Source organism: Heptranchias perlo, chromosome 25 (assembly GCF_035084215.1).
Source record: "Heptranchias perlo isolate sHepPer1 chromosome 25, sHepPer1.hap1, whole genome shotgun sequence".
NCBI lineage: Eukaryota > Metazoa > Chordata > Chondrichthyes > Hexanchiformes > Hexanchidae > Heptranchias > Heptranchias perlo.
This window is the reverse complement of record NC_090349.1, coordinates 3,159,401-3,182,174: the sequence shown is the minus strand read 5'-3', so window position 1 is coordinate 3,182,174 and position 22,774 is coordinate 3,159,401. Positions and strand designations below refer to the sequence as shown.

The 22,774-nt window shown below is 43.3% G+C and overlaps 1 protein-coding gene across 6 annotated transcripts in view; it reads right to left on the bottom strand.

The window, feature by feature from the left end:
• LOC137341934 (glutathione hydrolase 1 proenzyme-like) overlaps positions 1-22,774 on the bottom strand; it is a 325,363-nt gene that overhangs the window by 11,812 nt on the left and 290,777 nt on the right. For all 6 annotated transcript variants that reach the window (XM_068005450.1, XM_068005448.1, XM_068005451.1 and 3 more), the window contains 6 exons: positions 16,968-17,117; positions 13,100-13,236; positions 11,426-11,613; positions 8,393-8,520; positions 5,581-5,693; positions 5,349-5,462 (listed from right to left, as the gene is read on the bottom strand). In XM_068005450.1, the coding sequence (XP_067861551.1) occupies positions 5,349-5,462; positions 5,581-5,693; positions 8,393-8,520; positions 11,426-11,613; positions 13,100-13,236; positions 16,968-17,117 (830 nt within the window). The remainder of the gene's footprint in view (positions 1-5,348; positions 5,463-5,580; positions 5,694-8,392; positions 8,521-11,425; positions 11,614-13,099; positions 13,237-16,967; positions 17,118-22,774) is intronic.

Here is a 22,774-nt window from a genome sequence, read left to right as displayed (position 1 = left end):
AGCCATGATCTTATTGAATGGCGGAGCAGGCTCGAGGGGTCGATTGGCCTACTCCTGCTCCTATTTCTTATGTTCTTATGAGGGGACCGAGTGTAGCGTATCCAAGTTTGCTGACGATACAAAGATAGGTGGGAAAGTAAGCTGAGATGAGGATGCAGAGAGGCTGTAAAGGGATGTAGACACAGGACTACATGCATGCTAAACAGCGGAAGCAACGTGCTATAGACAGTGTTAAGCGTTTCCACAACCAACGGATCAGATCAAAGCTCGACAGTCCTGCCACATCCAGTCGTGAACAGTGGTGGACAATTAAACAACTAACGCGAGGAGGAGGCTCTGTAAACATCCCCATCCTCAATGATGGCGGAGTCCATCACGTGAGTGCAAAAGACAAGGCTCAAGCGGATGCAACCACCTTCAGCCAGAAGTCCCGAGTGGATGATCCATCTCGGCCTCCTCCCGATATCCCCACCATCACAGAAGCCAGTCTTCAGCCAATTCAATTCACAACACGTGATATCAAGAAACGGCTGAGTGCACTGGATACAACAAAGGCTGTGGGCCCCGACAACATCCCGGCTGTCGTGCTGAAGACTTGTGCTCCAGAACTAGCCGCGCCTCTAGCCAAACTGTTCCAGTACAGCTACAACACTGGCAACTACCCAACAATGTGGAAAATTGCCCAGGTATGTCCTGTCCACAAAAAGCAGGACAAATCCAATCCGGCCAATTACCACCCTCTTAGTCTACTCTCAATCATCAGCAAAGTGATGGAAGGTGTCGTCAACAATGCTATCAAGCGACACTTACTCACCAATAACCTGCTCACCGATGCTCAGTTTGGGTTCCGCCAGGACCACTCGGCTCCAGACCTCATTACAGCCTTGGTCCAAACATGGACAAAAGAGCTGAATTCCAGAGGTGAGGTGGGAGTGTTTGCCCTTGACATCGAGACATCATTTGACCGAGTGTGGCACCAAGGAGCCATAGTAAAATTGAAGTCAATGGGAATCAGGGGGAAATCTCTCCAGTGGCTGGTGTCATACCTGGCACAAAGGAGGATGGTAGTGGTTGTTGGATGCCAATCATCTCAGCCCCAGGACATTGCTGCAGGAGTTCCTCAGGGCAGTGTCCTAGGCCCAACCATCTTCAGCTGCTTCGTCAATGAACTTCCCTCCATCATAAGGGCAGAAATGGGGATGTTCGCTGATGATTGCACAGTGTTTAGTTCCATTCGCAACCCCTCAGATAATGAAGCAGTCCGTGCCCGCATGCAGCAAGACCTGGACAACATCCAAGCTTGGACCAATAAGTGGCAAGTAACATTTGCGCCAGGCAAGTGCCAGGCAATGACCATCTCCCAACAAGAGAGAGTCTGACCACCTCCCCTTGACATTCAAAGGCATTACCATTGCCGAATCCCCCACCATCAACATCCTGGGGGTCACCATTGACCAGAAACTAAACTGGTCCAGCCACATAAATTCTGTGGCTACAAGAGTAGGTCAAAAGCTGGGTATTCTGCGGCGAGTGACTCACCTCCTGACTCCCCAAAGCCTTTCCACCATCTACAAGGCACAAGTCAGAAGTGTGATGGAATACTCTCCACTTGCCTGGATGAGTGCAGCTCCAACAACACTCAAGAAGCTCGACACCATCCAGGACAAAGCAACCCGCTTGATTGGCACCCCATCCACCCCCTAAACATTCACTCCCTTCACCACCGGTGCACCGTGGCCGCAGTGTGTACCATCTACAGGATGCACTGCAGCAACTCACCAAGGCTTCTTCAACAGCACCTCCCAAACCCGCGACTTCTACCACCTAGAAGGACAAGGGCAGCAGGCACATGGAAACAACAGCGCCTGCATGTTCCCCTCCAAGTCACACACCATCCCGACTTCAAAATATATTGCCGTTCCTTCATCGTCACTGGGTCAAAATCCTGGAACTCCCTACCTAACAGCACTGTGGGAGAACCTTCACCACATGGACTGCAGTGGTTCAAGAAGATGGCTCACCACCACCTTCTCAAGGGCAATTAGGGATGGGCAATAAATACTGGCCTTGCCAGCAACGCCCACATCCCATGAACGAATTAAAAAAAGACAGGTTAAGTGAGTGGGAGAGAAAGTGGCAGATGAAGTATGATGTGGGAAATGTGAAATTGTCCACTTTGGTTGGAAGAATAGAAAAGCAGAATTTTTTTTTTAAAAGGTGAGAGACTAAGAAATGTTGGTCTTCAGAGGGATTTGGGTGTCCTTGTATAGCAGGTACAGCAAGCAATTAGGAAGGCAAATGGCATGTTAGCCCTTATTGCAAGGGGGTTGGAGTATAAGAGTAAGGAGGTCTTGCTGCAATTATGTCGCGCTCTGGTGAGACCATACCTGGAGTACTGTGTAAAGTTTTGGTCTCCTTGCCTAAGGAAGGATATACTTGCCTTAGAGGGAGTGCAACAAAGGTTCACTAGATTGATTCCTGGGATGAGAGGGTTGTCCTATGAGGAGAGATTGAGTAGAAAGGCCCTATATTCTCTGGAGTTTAGAAGAATGAAAGGTGATCTCATTGTAATCTGTAAAATTCTTAGAGGGCTTGACAGGGTAGATGCTGAGAGGCTGTTTTCCCTGGCTGGACGTCTAGAACTAGGGGTCATAGTCTCAAGATAAGGGGTTGGCCATTTAGGACCCAGATGAGGAAAATTTTCCTCACTCAAAGGTTGAGAGTCTTTATCATTTTCGAACTTAGAGGATTGTGGACGCTCAGTCATTGAGTATATTCAAGACTGAGATCGATAGATTTTTGGACATCAAGGGATCGGGCGGGAAAGTGGAGTTGAGGTAGATGATCAGCCATAATCTTATTGAGTGGCAGAGCAGGCTCGAGGGGCCATATGGCCTAGTTGTCCTCCTATGGTCTTTATGGTCTTACATAGTCGCATATCAAGATTATATAGTTTGGAGCAATTCTTGGTAGTGATGAGGCACGTGGAGGGATCTGGTAGGGTAAGCCTTGGGGCTGGGATTCTTCCCACTCAGCTCCTGATAATGCTGCAAACTCTCTTTGGTCTGTGCTGGGGTGGTTTATCATTGCTAGAACAGTGGTAAGGGTGTTCTGGTGATGGCGGTTTTAATTGGACAAGCACCAGGAAGCTTACCAGAGTTATGTGCTAGTAAACTTTGTGGTTTTAGGCAATTAAACTCCTGCAGTTCTCCGTGCACAGTTAGGGGTCCCTAAGCTTTGACTCTTGCCAAACTGGGCCCAGGGTCTCCAAGCTCAGATAAGTGTTATGTATCCCTATGGGGAGAGCGTGTGTTTTTCATGTCAGGCCAACTGAAATTGTGTGGATTTCTCTACGTCACAATAGTGACTACAATTAAAAAGTAATTGTGAAGCACTTTGGGACATCCTGAGGATGTGATAAGGTGTGATATAAATGCAAGTTATTTTGTTTTTTCTTTGAGCTTCATGCTGATGGGTTTTCTATATTGGTCACTCAGGTGACCCCAAAACAATTGCTAGATAGAAGTAATATATTACACATAACAGTGAACCAGAATATCAATGGGAACACTGGCAGAAGGAATGGGTTTCACCAAGAAACACACTGCATTTTACAGAGCAAGAGAACTTCTGTACATAATATTTTCTGCTCATCCAAAACTCTGCTGCCCGTATCCTAACTCGCACCAAATCCCGTTCACTCATCACCCCTGTGCTCACTGGCCTACACTGGCTCCCGATCCAGCAACGGATCGATTTTAAAATTCTCAATTTTTTTTCAAATCCCTCCATGGCCTCGCCCCTCCCTACCTTTGTAACCTACTCCAGCCCGATTACCCTCTGAGATCTCTGCGCTCCTCCAATTTGCACATCCCTGATTTTCATCGCTCCACCATTGGTGGCCGTGCCTTCAGCTACCTAGACCCCAAGCTCTGGAATTCCCTCCCTAAACCTCTCTTCCTCCCTACCTCTCTCTCCTCCTTTAAGACGCTCCTTAAAACCTACTTCTGACCAAGCTTTTAGTCACCTGTACTAATATTTCCTTATGTGGCTCGGTGTCAAATTTTGTCTGATAGCACTCCTGTGAAGCACCTTGGGACGTTTTACTACATTAAAGGCGCTATATAAATGCAAGTTGTTGATGTTTATGAAAAATAATATCCCTGTACGTTATAAGCGTGATTTGCCACACTGGCACTCTCTGAAAAGGGACACAAAATCCCAAATTGTGGATGGACGCTGATGTGTGCTCCTGGTTGGCAGCATTACATTTTTCTCCCATTCTGATCTTTTGCATTAATAAAAAGTGTGTGTACTTTGGAGTTTGACCCTTCAAAAGATGAGGCTGCTTCTTCATTCAGAGTCTGTAATGAGGTCTGTTCGCACAATGCTGCAGTACACAGGGGAGAGGGAAACATCAGGTACATTTCGCAAAGGCTGCAATATATTCAATGTCAGCAAATTCAAGAGGGAACTGGATAAGTACTTCATAAACGATAGGAAAGATGTGGGAGGGTGTGGATGAACAGAGAACTGGGGTTTCAAATGCATACTTCCCTGAAAGTGCAAGTGTAGGTTGATAAAACCATAAAAAAACAATAGCACTGTGGGTTTTATAAATAGGGTATAGCGTACATGTTCGTTCTAGTATTGGTTGTGTCACAGTTAGAGTACTGTTTTGGGTGCCTCATTATAGAAAGACATTAAAGCCATAGAGAGCTTACAGTGTAGATTCACCAGGATCATACCAGGAAACTATAGTTATGAGGAGAGACTGGGACTATTTCCACTGGAGCAGGGAAGGCCCAGTGGAGATTCAATAGAGGTATTTAAGATTATGCAGGGCTTTAATCGAGTGAATAGGAATAGACTCCGGTTGTCACTAAGAGAGTGGAGCGAGATTAAAAGTGGTTGAGGCAGTGACTATTGCATCTTTTAAGGGAAATTTGGATAAATATTTGAAGCAGAGAAAGAGACAGGGCTATGGGGCGAGACTAGGGCAGTGGGATTAGTTTTGAATTGCTGTAGCAAAGAACTGGCACAGAAGTGAAGGGCTGAATGGGGTCTGTGCTGTAACTTGTGTGGTTCTGTGGTTATAAATAGAATAGTATAAGGGATTTTTGAGTCTTTTGAAACAGCCAGATTGATTGTTTCTTCCAGCCCTATACATTTCTTCCAGTCCTTCCAGCCCAATATATTCCTATGCTACATTACAGTGAAACCGGGGATGGGGAGAGGCGGGGGGGGGTGCGGGGAGAGGAATACAGCCGAGTAGAACTCTATGGAAACATCAGTCAATCTCTGCCCCACACACATGAGCATGCACACAATACAGTACATTTACCAACCTTCTCAACAGCTTCCTCAACCTCAGTCTCATTGGGGAATAGTTGATTGTGAACTCTAGGTTCAGTCACCGCTCTCTTAACATTGTAATTAAACCACAACATGTTCATTATCACCTAGAAACATAAAGGAACTGTGAATGAGTCAGACAATAAGCTAGGCCAACAAAATTGTCTCCTGGTGTTTTTTCTTCTCTGGTTCATCAACATATTCCTTTATACCATCTGTACTTACCAAAGCAGTTGCCGTGGTGATCTTTGTTCCTCCTGAGGCTCCCACCACTATCTTCACTGACTTATTTTTATCAAGTATAATGGCAGGGCACATTGAGGATAGGGGCGTCTTACCTATTGAGAGAAGAATACTTTTAAAAGACTAATATTCAGACACTGTAGGAATGTGTTGGTTAAGTGTTATAGGGAATGCTGGAGCATCAGTGAAGTGAATCCCACTTTAATGCCTTTGCGGGGATTAGCAGTACTAAGTGATACGTTCCAGACGGTCCCAGGTTCAAACCATGGTTTGTGCTGAGTTAGCTGATCTGAGTCACAAAAGCATTTGGATCTTACAACTAGGCTCAACACTCCTAGATTAAGGACAAGAAAATCAGGCAGGTTTCCCTCATCTCAATCTTAATCTTAAAATAACGCTAGGCCATTCAGGGGTGATCTCAGGAAGCACTTTTTCACACAAAGGACAGTGAAAATCTGGAATTCTCTCCCCCAAAAGGCTGTGGATGCTGGGGGTCAATTGGAGCTTTAAGACTGAGATCGACAGATCATTTGGAGATCTTGTTTTCTGTCTTTACTACAGCACTGATAGACCACTAAAACTATCGACTGGTACCCCCAGATTGCGATCCTGTGTTCTGTTATCAGGGACACCCTTGAAGGATCTGCCAGTCACTGAATAAGAGTCTGGTGTTTGACATGCCATTCCACCTGTTATCTTCTTCCCGTATTTTGCATCTCTGGAACTCCATAAAAAGGCTATTGATTCAAACTCAGAAGATGAAAGGTAAAAACACACTTAGTTTAAATGTAAGGAATCTTACAACACCAGGTTATAGTCCAACAGTTTTATTTGAAAATCACAAGCTTTCGGAGGCTTTCTCCTTCGTCAGGTGAGTGTGAGATTCCATGGAAGGTACCGCATATATAGTCAGAGAACAATGCCTGGTGATTACAGATAATCTTTCCAACTGCCCGTTGTCAAGGCAATCAAAGGAGTTGAATATTCGTTGGAAAGATTATCTGTAATCACCAGGCATTGTTCTCTGACTATATATGCGGTACCTTCCATGGAATCCCACACTCACCTGATGGAGAAAGGCTCCGAAAGCTTGTGATTTTCAAATAAAACTGTTGGACTATAACCTGGTGTTGTAAGATTCCTTACATTTGTCCACCCCAGTCCATCACCGGCATCTCCACATCATAGTTTAAATGTAACTATTTACAAAGTGGTGGTGAATGTATGGAATGTACTGCTTAGGGAGGCAGTGGGGGTGGGTAGTGTCAGCCTGTTCAAGAGGGAACTGGATAGATATTTGGCAGGGAAAGTGATTGAGGGGTATGAGAAATAAAATAATGTATGGTCGTTTTTGAACTTTGGGCCTGACCAGATGAACTGTAATGGTCGCTTCCAGTCCTGTACATGACTCTATTCCTAAGCTCTTGAACACTTTGATGAATCAACAAGTTGTTTATAGATATCTGCCACTTTCTAAAGAGCATCATATTCTCTCCCACCAGAGCTGTGTTCATGGCTATCCTCTCAAACATCACCTTGGCTGCAGTTGATGGCTCAGCCTCATTCATCATCCATGGACAGGAGCTCCCCACGACTCTGTCTTCACTCTCATTGGCCACAACAGCGACGTTCTCTACATATCCGCCAAACACTTCTTTTTTAAGAGTTGCTGAGGCAAACTTTCTTTAAAGTTGGTCTAAGAGTTAAACACTGCTCCCACATCTGGAGAGCACCTCCAGCACCTCCTTTATCTCCAGCACCTCCTTTACCTCCAGCACCTCCCTGGTCAGGATACAAGGAAAAGCTGGTTGTCTGATAGTCTATTCCTTTCTCACTTCCTGTCTCCAACCTCTGTGGCAACCTTTCTTGTCTCTATTTTAATCAATACTACTATGTTTATTGATCCATGAACTTTTGTTTCTTGTTCCTTCCAAGCTGCAAATATGTCATTCCATTTCCTGCTCCTTACATTCTCACTGTGTTTAAATCAAGGCAGCACATCATCCTTTACTCTCACTCATTCCTTTCCAGGACCTCAGGAATGCCTTACCCCCCTCAGTCCTTCCACTCTGCTACAACCTTCAGGCTTTTAAAATCCAAGCTGGGCGTCACTCATCACCTTTTCTGATTCCGTTATCTTCTCTTTCACTCTTTTCATGATGATGCCCTGCGTTATGTGCATTAGTTCTTCACCTTAGTTTCTCAATTTAAAAGGTGTTAGCGCTCTTGCCTGAGTCAGAAGGTCGTGGGTTCAAGTGCCACTCCAGAGGCTTGAGCACAAAATCCAGACTGATGGAGTGCTGCACTGTCGGAGGTGCCGTCTTTTGGATGAGACATTAAACCGAGGGCCCATCTGCCCTCTCAGGTGGACGTAAAAGATCCAATTGGCACTATTTCAAAGAAGAGCTGGGGAGTTCTCCCCGGTACCGTGGCCAATATTTCTCCCTTAACCAACATAACTAAAACAGATTATCTGCTCATTTATCTCATAGCTGTTTGTGGGACCTTGCTGTGTGCAAATTGGCTGCAGCATTTTCTACATTACAAAAGTGACTACACTGGAAAAGTACTTCATTGACTGTAAAGTGCTTTGGGACGTCCCGAGGTCATGTAAGGTGCTGTATAAATTCAAGTCTTTCTTTTAAAAAAAGCAGCACAGTCCCCACTGAACTGGATAGGGAGCAGCCCCATGTCACAATCACTTTTAAAATGAAATATCAGTCTGGTATCACAGTTTTTCGGCATAAACATTAATTCCGATCAGTTCAGTATACCCCTCTATACAGAGCCACACCTGGTTTGATGAAGTTGGCTGTAGAAGGTGGAACATCAAACCCATTCAGAATGCCCGGTGAAGAAAAGTCATCCATTTCATCATTAAAAATGATCCCATTTTTGCTGGACCTCACATTCGATCCAAAGCTGCAAAAAAACAAAAGGATTTTCTTACAGCAAAAGTCCCGCATTCCACCCATCCTGTTTACAGAAGGAGAGGCCATCCATTGGCTCGTGGGTGTTTAGGACCCACCCCGAGGCAGATTGGTACCAAATATGACTCCTTACTTTCATACATTTCAAGTCTTTTAAAATCCACAAAAGAAGAGAAATTCTAATCAATGATGTGTAGTTTAAGAGCCGATTTCACAAGCTTGTGCTGTCAGGAGGAGCCTCAATGGGCAGCTGTTCTTACTGGAAGTTCAGGTGTTAATTGGCCATGATTTTCTAACCATTCATTCTGATGGATGATCATCGGCAATGTGCGTCCAAACTTGTGCTTCTAGCTGGCAAGGCTTCCAGCCAGCAGAGTGGACTTCTTAAATTGGCACTTTAGAATCAACAGAAAATCATAGAAAATTTACGGCACAGAAGGAGGCCATTTGGCCCATCGTGTCCACACCGGCCGAAAATGAGCCACTCAGCCTAATCCCACTTTCCAGAACTTGGTCTGTAGCCTTGTAGGTCACGGCACTTCAAGTGCACATCCAGGTACTTTTTAAATGAGTTGAGGGTTTCTGCCTCTACCACCCTTTCAGGCAGTGAGTTCCAGACCCCTACCACCCTCTGGGTTAAAAAGTTTTCGTCAGTTCCCCTCGAATCCTTCTACCAATCACTTTAAATCTATGCCCCCTGGTTATTGACCTCTCTGCTAAGGGAAATAGGTCCAGGCCGCTTAATCTTGTACACCTCAATTAAATCTCCCATCAGCCTCCTCTGTTCCAAAGAGAACAACCCCAGCCTATCCAAACTTTCTTCATAGCTAAAATTCTCCAGTCCTGGCAACATCCTCGTAAATCTCCTCTGTACCCTCTCTAGTGCAATTAAATCCTTCCTGTAATCTGACGACCAGAACTGTACACAGTACTCAAGCAGTGGCCTAACTAGTGTTTTACACAGTTCCGGCATAACTTCCCTGCTCTTTTATTCCATGCTCGGCTAATAAATGAAAGTATTCCATATGTCTTCTTAACCACCTTATCTATCTGTCCTGCTACCTTCAGCGATCTGCGGACATACACTCCAAGGTCCCTCACTTCCTCTACACCTTTCAGTATCCTCCCATTTATTATGTACTCCCTTAAAAGGGACAGATCTACAATAGTGATGTCTGTTTGGTCATACCACCCTCAACGACATGGTACGTACAATTTACAGCACAGAAACAGGTCATTGGGCCCAACTCGTCTATGCCAGTGTTTATGCTCCACATAAGCCTCCTCTGACCCTACTTCATCTAACCACATCAGCATAACCTTCTATTCCTTTCTTCCTCATGTACTTATCTAGCGTCCCTTTGAATGCATCTATGCCATTCGCCTCAACTACTCCTTGTGGTAGCAAGTTCCACATTCTGACCACTGTCTGGGTAAAGATGTTTCTCCTGAATTCCTTATTGGATTATTAGTACTATCTTATATTAATGACCCCTGGTTCTGGTATCCACCACAAGTGGAAACATTTTCTCTACATCTACCCTATCAAACCCCTTCAGAATTTTAAAGACCTCTATCAGGTCACTCCTCAGCCTTCTCTTTTCTAGAGAAAAGAGCCCCAGCCTGTTTAGTCTTTCTTGATAGGTATAACCTCTCAATTCTTCTCCAGTGCCTCTATATCCTTTTTGTAATACGGAGACCAGAACTGTGCACAGCACTCTGAAGTGTGGTTATAAGATGCCACTCTTTGCAGTACTTAGACCCAGACACACACACTAACCATCCCCACACTGGCCCAGCTGCAGTAATATCCGATGCCCCCTCCTGCAACGCCTCAGCTCCCAGCAACATACAGCATTAGCATTTTTGAACGCTGATCAATTTTTCAGATGTCTTCACATTCTGTTGTAATTGCTACCTACCACAGCCTATTTTCAGATGTATTAACTAGGTACTGTAAGGAGATACAACGTAAGCTAGAAAAGAGACTGTATGGAAAGGCCAAATCTGAAATGGTGGGACCCTGTGCACAAAGGTATGAATGGAAGAGTGACAATGGGTAGGCAGTTATGGAAGTTGGCAAACAGGAGAGTGTTACATGAGCTCTTGTGAGAACTATGATATGAAATTACTTTCAGATACAGAACACCTTTCACAACCTCAGGATGTCCCAAAATGATTTACAGCCAATAACGTACTTTTGAAGTGTAGTCACTGTTGTAATCCTTATCAGGAAAGGCTGAAGAGGCTGGGGCTCTTTTCTCTAGAAAAGAGAAGGCTGAGGGGTGACCTGATAGGGTAGACGTAGAGAAAATGTTTCCACTACTAGTCCACAGCTAGAGGTCATAAATATAAAATAATCACGAATCCAACAGGGAATTCAGGAGAAACTTCTTTACCCAAAGAGTGGTAAGAATGTGGAACTCGCTACCACAAGGAGTTGGAGAGGCAAAAGCATAGATACATTTAAGCGGAAGCTAGATAAGCACATGAGGGAGAAAGGAATAGAAGGGTATCCATAGGATTAGGAGGGAGGAGGCTTGTGTGGAGCATAAATGCTGGCATAGACCAGTTGGGCCAAATGGCTTGGATCTATGCTGTAGTTTTGATGTAACTCGGTGTAATGTAGGGAAATCTTGATAAGCAAGGTTGTGGTGACTGACAAGTGTGAGGAGTCGTCATTTCTCTTTCCTTCACTCTCGTGGTGTTATTCTCTCACCCCTCCCCCAAGTGCACCTCCTGTTTGGTTGATAGGAGATGTGGAAAAGTTAACATACCAACTCATCCCCCGCACCCCACACCCTCAACCAAAGGAGAACCAAGAAACATTAAGGGAAAAGAAGCGAAGGGAGATATTATTATAATGAATGAATATGTTAAGACCAGGATGCTCTTACTATAAGTTAATGGTGCTGGTTGCTGACACTGCGCTGCCATCCTCTGCTACCAGGGAGAGGTGGGCAGTCCCATGATTATCAGTGGTGTAGAATTCAGGCTCGTAGTATCTTATGGAATGCGTCGTATTGTCTGTGATTTTACTCCAAAGCTGTGCTGCAAAATAGTTTGAGGTCATATTGGAAATGAGCTGTTAATGAAAAAGATCAGAAAAATAAAATGATTAGGGTAGTGCAGTGGGTTAAACATTGACCTTTCACCTCTAATATCAGGGTTCAAATGCAACCCAGACTGAAAGACGAAAGTCTCCTGTATCTGTTGACAATAAGGGTCCTTCATGAAATGAGTTTGCACCGTCTCAGTCTAGAGCACAAAAGCACATAAAATTCTCAGTCTCAGTTGAAGGAGGCACAGGATGGCTGATGGAGGAAATGGAGAAAGGTCACACTGTGGACAGTAGGAGGCACTCTTCTGAAAGTGGGCCTGAAGCACATTGTTAGGGCAGTGTCCGGCCTGCAGCCAAGTGACCCACAAGCCCCAGTAACTGGCTCACAAAACCCCAGCAACCCAGCTTCTATTCATTCAATTACACAGCACAGAAGGAGGCCATTCAGCCCATCGTGCCTGTGCCGACTCTTTGAAAGAGTTATCCAATTAGTCCCACACACCCCCACTCTTTCTCCAGATCCCAATTTTCCCTTTTCAAGGATATATCTAATTCCCTTTTGAAAGTTATTATTGAATCCGCTTCCACTCTCAGGCAGTGCATTCCAGATTGTCACAACTTGCTCCCTAAAAAAAATTCTCCTCATCTCTCCCCTGGTTATTTTCCCAATTATCTTAAAGCTATGATCTTTGGTTACTGATCCTCCTGCCACTGGAAACAGTTTCTCTTTATTTAGTCTATCAAAACCCTTTGTAATTTTGAACACCTCTATTAAATCTCCCCTTAACCTTCTCTGCTCTAAGGAGAACAATCCCAGCTTCTCCACACAACTGAAGTCCCTCATCCCAATTTGCTTCTATATTTCTCACACCACCCAATTTCTCCTGTTGTGAATTCCACAGGTCCAGAACTATGAAAAGATCTTTTCCAAGCTTTGCTCTCTCACTGGTGGATAAATCCAAAATCTGAACACCAAGATCTGTTAATATAGTAAGATTGAGATATATGCAAATGAATGGGAACATTCATTAAGACTTTTAAATGGCCTGCGGGACTCCATGTTATGCACCGCATAGTCCAGAAAGATACATTCTTTATTTTCAGCCAGAAATCTGTTCCCAATATAGAAAATTAAAATTACTGATGGAGAGCTGACTTGTCATACTAAGTGGCTGGATTAAAACCACAAACACTCACACCTACATTAAATATCTTATTATCAATTAACTTGGTGTCTCTCTGCTGAGGGTTGCAAACCCATAGCATAGCAAGACCGCTGGAAGCCTCACTGATTAGGAAGTTACAGCAGAAACCCAGGTGCTTTCCCATTGCCACATGCACACAAATACCTGGACATGCCCCAAGACACACTCACGCACTCAACCACTGTGTATGCAAGGTGGAACACAATCTAATGACAACCTGCTCAGCAAGCAGTGTGACTGTACAGGTACTAGGAAGCAGAACAGCTTTTGATTGACGGAGAACGATATTTGAACTGGTAGCTTACCTCAGTGAGATTGACAAATCGTGGATCTCCCATCATGCTTCTCTTTGCAAATGCAAATTTAAAAGCTTCAACTATTCGATGATATGTCAAGGCCTTCTGTTCTGGGGTAGAAACACTATCTGAAGTAAACCTGTAACCTGGAAATAGAAAGAAAATTAAGACAATATATATGGGAATGAAATTATCTGACTAAGGTTCATTAATAAATCCAATAAGGAATTCAGGAGAAACTTCTTTAGTTGATGGAAAGTGGAACTCGCTACTACAAGGAATAGTTGAGGTGAACAGCATAGATGGATTTAAGGGAAAGCTAGATAATTACATGAGATAGAAAGGAATAGAATGATATGCTGATACGATGAGATGAAGTAAGGTGGGGGGAAGCTCGTGTGGAACATAAACGCCGGCATGGACTGAATGGCCTGTTTCTATGCTGTAAATTCTATGTAAGTTGTTAAATCCAATAAATGGAGTAACACAGAATTAAAGAATCATTGAATGGTTACAGCACAGAAGGAGGCCATTCGGCCCATCGAGCCCATGCTGGCTCTTTGTAAGAGCAATCCAGTTAGTCCCATTCCCTCACTCTTTCCCTGTAGCCCTGCAATTCCCCCCCCCCCCACTTTCAGGTATTTATCCAATTCCTTTTTGGATGCCACGATTGAATCTGCTTCCACCAGCCTTTCAGGCAGCGCATTCCAAATCATAACTACTCGCTGCATAAAAAAGCTTTTCCTCATGTCACCTTTGGTTCTTTTGCCAATCACCTTAAATCTATGGCCTCTGGTTCTCGACTCTTCCGCCAATGGGAACAGTTTTTATTTATTTATTTTATCTGAACTCTTCATGATTTTGAATACCTCTATCAAATCTCCTTTCAACCTTCTCTGCTCTAAGGAAAACAACCCCAGCTTCTCCAGTCTATCCACTGAAGTCCCTCATCCCTGGAACTATTCTAGTGAATCTTTTTGCACCCTTTCTAAGGCTTTCACATCCTTCCTAAAGTGCTGTGCCCAGAACTGGACACAATATTCCAGCTGTGGTCAAACCAATTGTTTTTAATAAAAGGTTCAACATAACTTCCTTTCTTTTGTACTCTATGCCTCTATTTATAAAGCCCAGGATCCCGTATGCTTTTTTAACCACTTTCTCAACCTGTCCTGCCACCTTCAAAGATTTGTGCACAAATAGCCCCAGGTCTGTGTATTCCTTCACCCCCTTTAGAATTGTACCATTTAGTTTATATTGCCTCTCCTCATTCCTCCTGCCAAAATGTATCACTCTTGAAGTCCATTGCTATCCTCCTCACTGTTTACTACACTTCCAAGTTTTGTGTCATCTGCAAATTTTGAAATTGTGCCCTGTACACCCAAGTCCAAGTCATTAATATTTACCAAAAAAAGTAGTGGTTCCCCAGGGGCCAGTACTAGGACATCACTGTATACCTTCCTCCAGTGATAAACAACCGTTCACCATTACTCTCTGTTTCCTGTCACTTAGCCAATTTCGTATCTATTCTGCCACTGTGCCTTTTATTCCATGGGCTTCAATTTTGCTGACAAGCGTATTATGTGCCACTTTATCAAATGCCTTTTGAAAGTCCATATACATCACATCAACCGCATTGCCCTCATCAACCGTCTCTGTTACCTCATCAAAAAACTCAATCAAGTTTGTTATTTGTTTCATGTTTAACTAATATTGTTGTTGATACATCCCTTAAAGATGCAAAACTGAACAAACTAAAATGGTTGATATATTAAATGACTACTTCCTGTAAGTATTTAGTGGCGAAGACACCAGTAACATGCCAGCGCATGAGTTCTACAAATAAATACAACCCTTCACGGGATGGAAGCTCAAAGACAGATTCCAAAGGTTCAAATCAAATCAATCACTAGGGCCAGATGGAGATACCAGAAGGTGCTAAGTGAGATCAGAAAAACCATCAGTGAAGTGCTGATGATCATCATAAAGGAATCAAACACGAAGGCAGCCCCACTGGATTGGTATCTATCTGGTGATAAAACACAACAGGGCAACTACACCCATTAGTCTTACATCAATAACTGGAAAAATACTGGGAAAAAATCACACGGAACAAACTAGAGGATTTTCTGTATGAATTAATCTGGTAAATGGCAGCCAACATGGTTTCAGAAGGACGAGATCCTATCTACTCTCCTGCTTGAAGTAATATCCCAATTCAATAATGGAATGCCCTGTGATGTGATGTACCCAGCTATCCAGAAAGCTGTTGCTAAAGTTCCACATGAAAGGCTGCTACACACGCTTAAGATAGTGAGCTCCTATGTTGAAGTAGGCCAATGAAATTGTGGGGATAGACAAGCCTAACCCTACTGGGATACAAACAAATATCTCCCCTTCAAGGAGCATCACACTAAGTATTCAAGAAAGGGTTGGCATACCAAAACCAATGACAGGAAAAAGTCCTATTTTAAGTGGGTCAATAGGAATGTGGCATTAGGTAACAGGAACGCAATCGAGTGTTTCCTCTTAAAGCGGTGACATCAGAAATATTTCTTCAGGGATTTTTATTCATGGTAACACCTGGAGGTGGATAAGGAATTCCTGAAAAAAAGAGGGAAGCAGCAGGCTGGGGGAAACATACCGAGTCAAGCGCTCTAGACTTCCAAAAGACCAACAGCAGTGATGTTTGTGGGGCAAGCAAGCACAAGAATGCTCCTCCTGGCCACCCGGCACCCCACTCCCGCTGCCCAACGCCCCACAAATAACACACTCTTGCCAAAGAGTTTCTGTGCACACAGGATGTCTGCTATATGGGAACAGTGATTCTCTGCCATTTCATTACATAAATATTCCTCCCATGGTCTGATCTGGGAAACACATGGTGGGGTTCCGGGGGTGGGGGGAAAGCAAGAAATAATAAGTGGAAAAGAAAAATTAAGTCAATACACTAAACATTAACTGAAACATATATAAATACATGTGTGAATGGCCAAACATTTCCTACAATCATATTCCAAACATAAACTGAAAAAAAACACTTTTTTTAAAAAAAAACTGTAATTTTTAGTTTTCAGCTAATGTTTAGACTTAAAAACACACTCACAGAATTGTATAGCATAGAAGAACCCAATTTACCCATCAACCTGTGACAGCTCTTTGAAAGAGCTATCCAAATAGTCCCACTCCTCCACTCTTTCCCCATAGTCCTGCAAATGTTTCCTTTTAAGTATTTATCCAATTCCCTTTTGAAAGTTACTATTGAATCTGCTTCCACCACTTTTTCAGGTAGTGCATTCCAGATCATAACAACTCGCTGCATAAAAAAAATTCTCCTCATCTCCACCTGGATTTTTTGCCAATTGTCTGAAATCTGTGTTCTCTGGTTACCGACTTACCCGCCAGTGGAAACAGTTTCTCCTTATTTACTTTATCAAAACTCCTCATAATTTTGAGCACCTCTATTGAATGTCCCCTTAACCTTCTCTGCTCTAAAAGGAGAACAATCTCAGCTTCTCTAGTCTCTCCATAACTGAATTGCCTCATCCCTGGTACCATTTTAATAGATCTCCTCTGCACCCTCTCCAAAGCATTGACATCCTTCCTATATATATTTTCAAGGAAGTCCTCTGGGCAGGATTTCTTCTCAAACATTGGAAGTGTGAAACAGGTCTAAAGGCCCTTATTAGGAATGCATGGCTAGGCTCCCAATCACAATGATCCCATGTGAATAAACCAGGTGTACAGCCACAAGTAGGTCCTATTTGTAGTGGGAGCCATGGAGAGGAGCTCGACGGACCATATCCCGGTTCCCGCTCCCCTGAATCTCACTGGTGGTATCGATACATCTGGATAGAATGTCACCGCTATAGTATCTCACCCTTCAGGATGTTCAGTATCAGTCCAAGCACAACCCCACTGGACGGAGGACTGGGTACGAACAATGTGTAGTCACCAATTGTCATATTTACTACATTTATAGATAATTGAGGTCTGTAGTTTTTCAGGTCCTCAAGAGTAATAATCCCACCTGTAGAGGGGAAAAAGGAATTCAGTACAATTGTGCCAAGTAAATGTTTCAAAAATATAAGAGAGTGGATCTGAACTCATTAGCACAACAACAACAACAACAACAACTTACTTTTATGTAGCGCCTTTAAGGTAGTAAAACATCCCAAGGTGCTTCACAGGAACGTTATCAAATAAAATTTGACACCAAGCCACAGAAGGAGATATTAGGACAGTGATCAAAAGCTTGGTCAAAGAGGTAGGTTTTAAGGAGTGATTTAAAGGAGGCGAGCGAGGTAGAGAGGTTTAGGGAGAGAATTCAAAAGTTTAGGGCCCAAGCAGCTGAAGGCATGGCTGCCAATGGTGAAGCGATAAAAACTGCGGATGCCCAAGAGGCCAGAATTGGAGGAGCGCAAAAGGGCTGGAGGAGGTTACAGAGATAGGGAGGGGTGAGGCCATGGAGGAATTTGAAAACAAGGATGAGAATTTTAAAATCGAGGCGTTGCCAGACTGGGAGCCAGTGTAGGTCAGCAAGCACAGGGGTGATGGGTGAACGGGACTTGGCATGTGTTAGGATATGGGCAGCAGAGTTTTGGATGAATAGCAGCCAACCCTCCTCCCCAACAAGGTCTACACACCATGTGACAGAACTGAAGAAAGAGTTTATATGTGTCTTCCCGCATGTTTGAGGAAGATTGTAATAGCACATTTTTAAAAATTCATTCTTGGGATATGGATATTGGCACGGCCGGCATTTATTGCCCGTCCCTAGTTGCCCTTGAGAAGTCGCTGTAATCCGTATGGTGAAGGTACTCCCATAATGCTGTTAGGTAGGAAGTTCCAGGATTTTGCCCCAGTGACGATGAAGGAACGGCGATATATGTCCAAGTCGGGATGATGTGTGACTTGGAAGGGAACTTCGAGGTGATGGTGTTTCCGTGCACCTGCTGCCTTTGTCCTTCTAGGTGGTGGAGACCTACTGATGGCAGCCAGCCAAATCTCTCAATGTCCATTACTGAAAGCTTCAATATTTGGTTTCCATCTGTTAGTTATTAAGGGATTAACAGATGTCAATCCAAACCATCAAAATTGAAGAAAAGTCAAGGATGAGAAAAGGCCATTCAGCCCAGTGAAGCTCATCCTTCTAGTGCCACAGCTCGCTTGCCTTAGCATCCAGCTGTATTTTGAACATCCCCAATGTTTTTGTCTCTACTAATTCATCTGGCAGGTTGTTTCCAACATTTCTTACTCTTTACCTAAACAGCTTCCTCCTAACATGTGTTTTGAGCTTATTTTTTTACTAGTTTAAATTTATACACCCTCCTCCTATTTTCCTGGATTACTGTGAAGTAATAGTCTGTGTTTACCTCGTCTATATCATTTAATATTCTCTTTAGACTGTAGAGCTCAAATTTCTCCAGGGTGTCCTCATAACTCATCCCCTTCATACCCGATATCAGTGTCATTGCTGTTATCTGTGCAAAGATAGAATAGGCCAGTTCTGTGATGTACTTGATAATTGTACCGAAAAGATGGTGGTATGGGCAGGAAATTGAGAGGATTATTTTACCAGGGCCTCTATTAAAGCAGGGGTTGTACTTTACACAGGATATTGTAGCATATCAGAGATTGTTATACGGAGGAGGGGGGTGGTGGTATTTATTTCTGACTACATTTCTGAAGTGACTTGGGATGTTTTTACTACGTACACTAACCCAGAGAAGCACTAAATCAATGTAAGTTCTTTCTTTAAGAGTGCTTATCAAATGCAAGTTGTTGTTGCAGGCGTGGTATATCAGAGGCCGTTACACCGCGGGGCGTGGTATATCAGTGTTATAATGAAAAGTGCAAGGGTAACTCAGACAGAATTAGATGAGAAGTGTGGGGTGTATGAGAATGTTATAGCGAGGGGTGTGATATATTCCAAGTAAACCAGAGCCCAGAGGAAATACAAATTAGTTTTATACAGTTACTTTAAACAGAGAAAAACATCCCAAGGCACTTGGCAGAAGGGTAATCAGGTAAAAAAGGATGCCGAGCCAAGGAAGGAGATATTAGGAAGGTTGACTTGGTCAATGAGGTGGGTTTTAAGGATGGTCTTAAAGGAGGAGAGGGATGTGGAGAGGTTTAGGGAGGGAATTCCAGAGTGCAGGGCCTGGATGTCTGAAGGTAAGGACGCTGATGATCGGGTGAAGGAGTGGGGGTTGCTAAAGAGGCCAGAATTGTAGGGCTGGAGAAAGTTACAGAGATAGGGAAGAGCGAGGCCATGAAGGGATTTGAACACTGATGAGAATTTTAAATTTGAGGCATTAGGGGTCCAGGAGTCAATACAAGTCAGCGAGCACAGGGGTGATGGGTGAACGGGACTTGGTGCGAGTTATGATACGGGCAGCAGAGTTTTGGATGAGCTGACATTTATGGAGGGTGGCCAAGAGAGCATTGGAATAGTCGAGTCTGGAGATGACAAAGGCATGGATAAGGGTTTCATCAGCAGATGATGGTATAAGGCAGGGGCGGAGACAGGCAGTGTTACAGAGGTGGAAGTAGAATATCTTTGTGATTGTGTGGATATGGGGTCAGAAGCTCAGCTTGGGTTCAAATAGGATGCCAAGTTTACGAACAATCTGGTTTAACCTGAGTGTTATAGTGAGGGATACAATTTTCAGAGAGTGTTGTTATAATGGGGGATGCAGCTTATATTAAAATGTATTAATGTCAGGTTGGTGTACTTCCAGTGAAATCCCCCAAGTTGCCTTGCAGTGAAAGTTGTTTCAGGTGGTGAGGAATCAGAATCATTACAGCACAGAAGGAGACCATTCAGCCCATTGAGCCTGTGTCAGCTCTTTGTAAGAGCAATCCAGTTAGTCTCATTCCCCCGCTCTTTCCCTTCAAATATTTATCCAATTCCTTTTTGAAAGCTATGGTTGAATCTGCATCCACCACCCTTTCAGGCAGCGCATTCCAGATCATAACTACTCGCTGCATAAAAATGTTTTTCCTCACATTGCCTTTGGTTCTTTTGCTAATCACCTTAAATCTATGTCCTCTGGTTCTTGACCCTTCCACCAATGGGAACAGTTTCTCTTTATTTACTTTATTCACAAGCTTTCGGAGACTTCCTCCTTCCTCAGGTAAATGTGAAGGAGGAAGGAGGAAGTCTCCGAAAGCTTGTGAATTTAAAATAAAATTGCTGGACTATAACTTGGTGTTGTAAAATTGTTTACAATTGTCAACCCCAGTCCATCACCGGCATCTCCACATCTTGTTTTTAAGCCATTCTTTCCCAATATCACTAACGCTCCATTTTGGGATTCCCTACTTCTGAGGGCCAATCTAGCAGCTTGTAATAACACTTCTGTAAATCCAAGTATTTATCAATTACATTTCCCCCGAACACATCAACAATGTCTTTGTAAAGTTCCAGCTGGTTAAACTTGGCCTTCCTTTCCTGGCTGTCCTTTAACAAGTCATCTTCTCCCAAGCATTCACCCACTAGATCTCTCAAAATTATTTCAAAGACTTTCCCTTTCAGAGATGTTAATTTCCTGGCCTGTTGTTTCCAGATGTATCTGGATGTCTCGGAGTCCTTATGCTCAAACAGCATTGCCTATTTCACTTGCAGTTTCAGCACAGCTCTTCCTGAATAAATTTACAAATTTACTGCCAATTAATGCTTAATTTGAGGCAATTTGATCTGTGTGTCACACCCACCAGGGACAAGCTACAACCTTGCAGTCAGCATAGAGAGGAGCCTTTCATCCCATTAGTCTGTGCTGAAGCAGAACCCATGTCCCAGAATTCAAAGGCCAGAAAGCTAATTCACCGAAGCATCCAGTCCTCCCACACAAGTTAACCTTAAAATTCAGAAATGTAACTGAACTCGGAATGAATTAATAGGAACAGGAGTGAGCCAATTACCCCCTCGAGCCTGCTCCTCCATTCAATGAGATCATGGCTGATCTGTGACCTAACTCCATATACCTATTTTAGCCCCATATCCCTTAATACTGTTGGTTAACAAAAATCTATCAATCTCAGATTTAAAATTAACAATTGAACTAGCATCAACATCCATTTGTGGAAGAGAGTTCAAAACTTCTACCACCCTTTGCATGTATAAGTGTTTCCTAACTTCGCTCCTGAAAGTTCTGGCTCTAATTTTTAACCGATGTCCCCTAGTCCTGGACTCCCCAACCGGTGGAAATAGTTCCTCCCTATCTACCCTATCAGTTCCCCTTAATATCTTGAAAACGTCAATCAAATTACCCCTTAAGCTTCTAAATTCCAGGGACTACAACCCTAGTTTGTGTAATCTCGCCTCATAATTTAACCCTTGGAGTCCAGGTATCATTCTAGTAATCTGCACAGCACTCCCTACAAGGCCAACATATCCTTCCTAAGATGCGGTACCCAGAACTGAACAGTACTCCAGGTGTAGTCTAACCAGGGCTTTGTATAACTGTAGCATAACTTCTAACCCCTTGTATTCTATTCCTCCAGATATAAAGGCCAGCATTCCATTAGCCTTTTTGATTATTTTCTGTACCTGTCCATGACATTTTAACAACCGATATACATGGACCCCCAAGTCTCTTTGGACCTCCACTGTTTAGAGCTGTTCACCATTTAGAAAGTACTCTGATCTATCCGTTTTAGGTCCAAAGTGGATGACCTCACACTTGCCTACATTGAATTCCATTTGCCACAGTTTTGTCCATTCACTTAATCTATTAATATCTCTCTGTAATTTTATGCTTCCATCTACACTACTTACAATCCTGCCTATCTTTGAGTCATTAGCAAACTTGGATATGTGGCTCTCTATCCCGTCATCTAAGTCATTAATAAAAAGTGAATAGTTGAGGCCCCAACACAGATTCCTGTGGGACACCACTAGTCACATCCTGCCAATTTGAGTACCTGCCCATTATCCTACTCTGCTCCTGAGACTCAACCAATTTCCTAACCAGGTCAATAATTTGTCCTCAATTCCATGAGTTTAACTTTAGCTAACAGTCTCTTATGAGAGAGTTTATTGAATGCTTTCTGGAAGTTCATATAAACAACATCCATTGACATTCCCCTGTCCACTACTTTAGTCACCTTTTCAAAATATTCAATCAGGTTCGTCAGGCATGACCTACCCTTTACAAATCCATGATGGCTCTCTCTAATCAGCTGAGAATTTTCAAGGTGTTCAGTCATTCTATCCTTAATTATAGACGCTAGTAATTTCCCAACACGGCTAACTGGTCTATAATTCCCTGGTTTCCCCTCTCACCTTTCTTAAATAGTGGCATGACGTGCAATTTTCCAATCTAAAGGAACAGTTCCTGAATCGAGAACTTTGGAAGATTATAGTTAGGGCTTCTGCAATGTTCTCACCTACTTCCTTTAAAACCGTGGAATGGAAACCATCTGGTCCTGGGGATTTGTCACTCTTTATTGCCATTATTTTCTTCATTACTGTTAATTTGTTTACGTTAATTATGGTGAGTCCCCGTCCCTGATTCAAAATTAGTTTCCTTGGCTTGCTATCCTCTTCCTCTACTGTAAAGTAATTATTTAACATCCAACATTTCCTTATTTTCATTTACAATATCACCATTATCGGTTTTTAAGGGGCCCACATTGCTCTTGACCAGCCTCTTTTTTTCCTAATATAATTGTAGACATTTT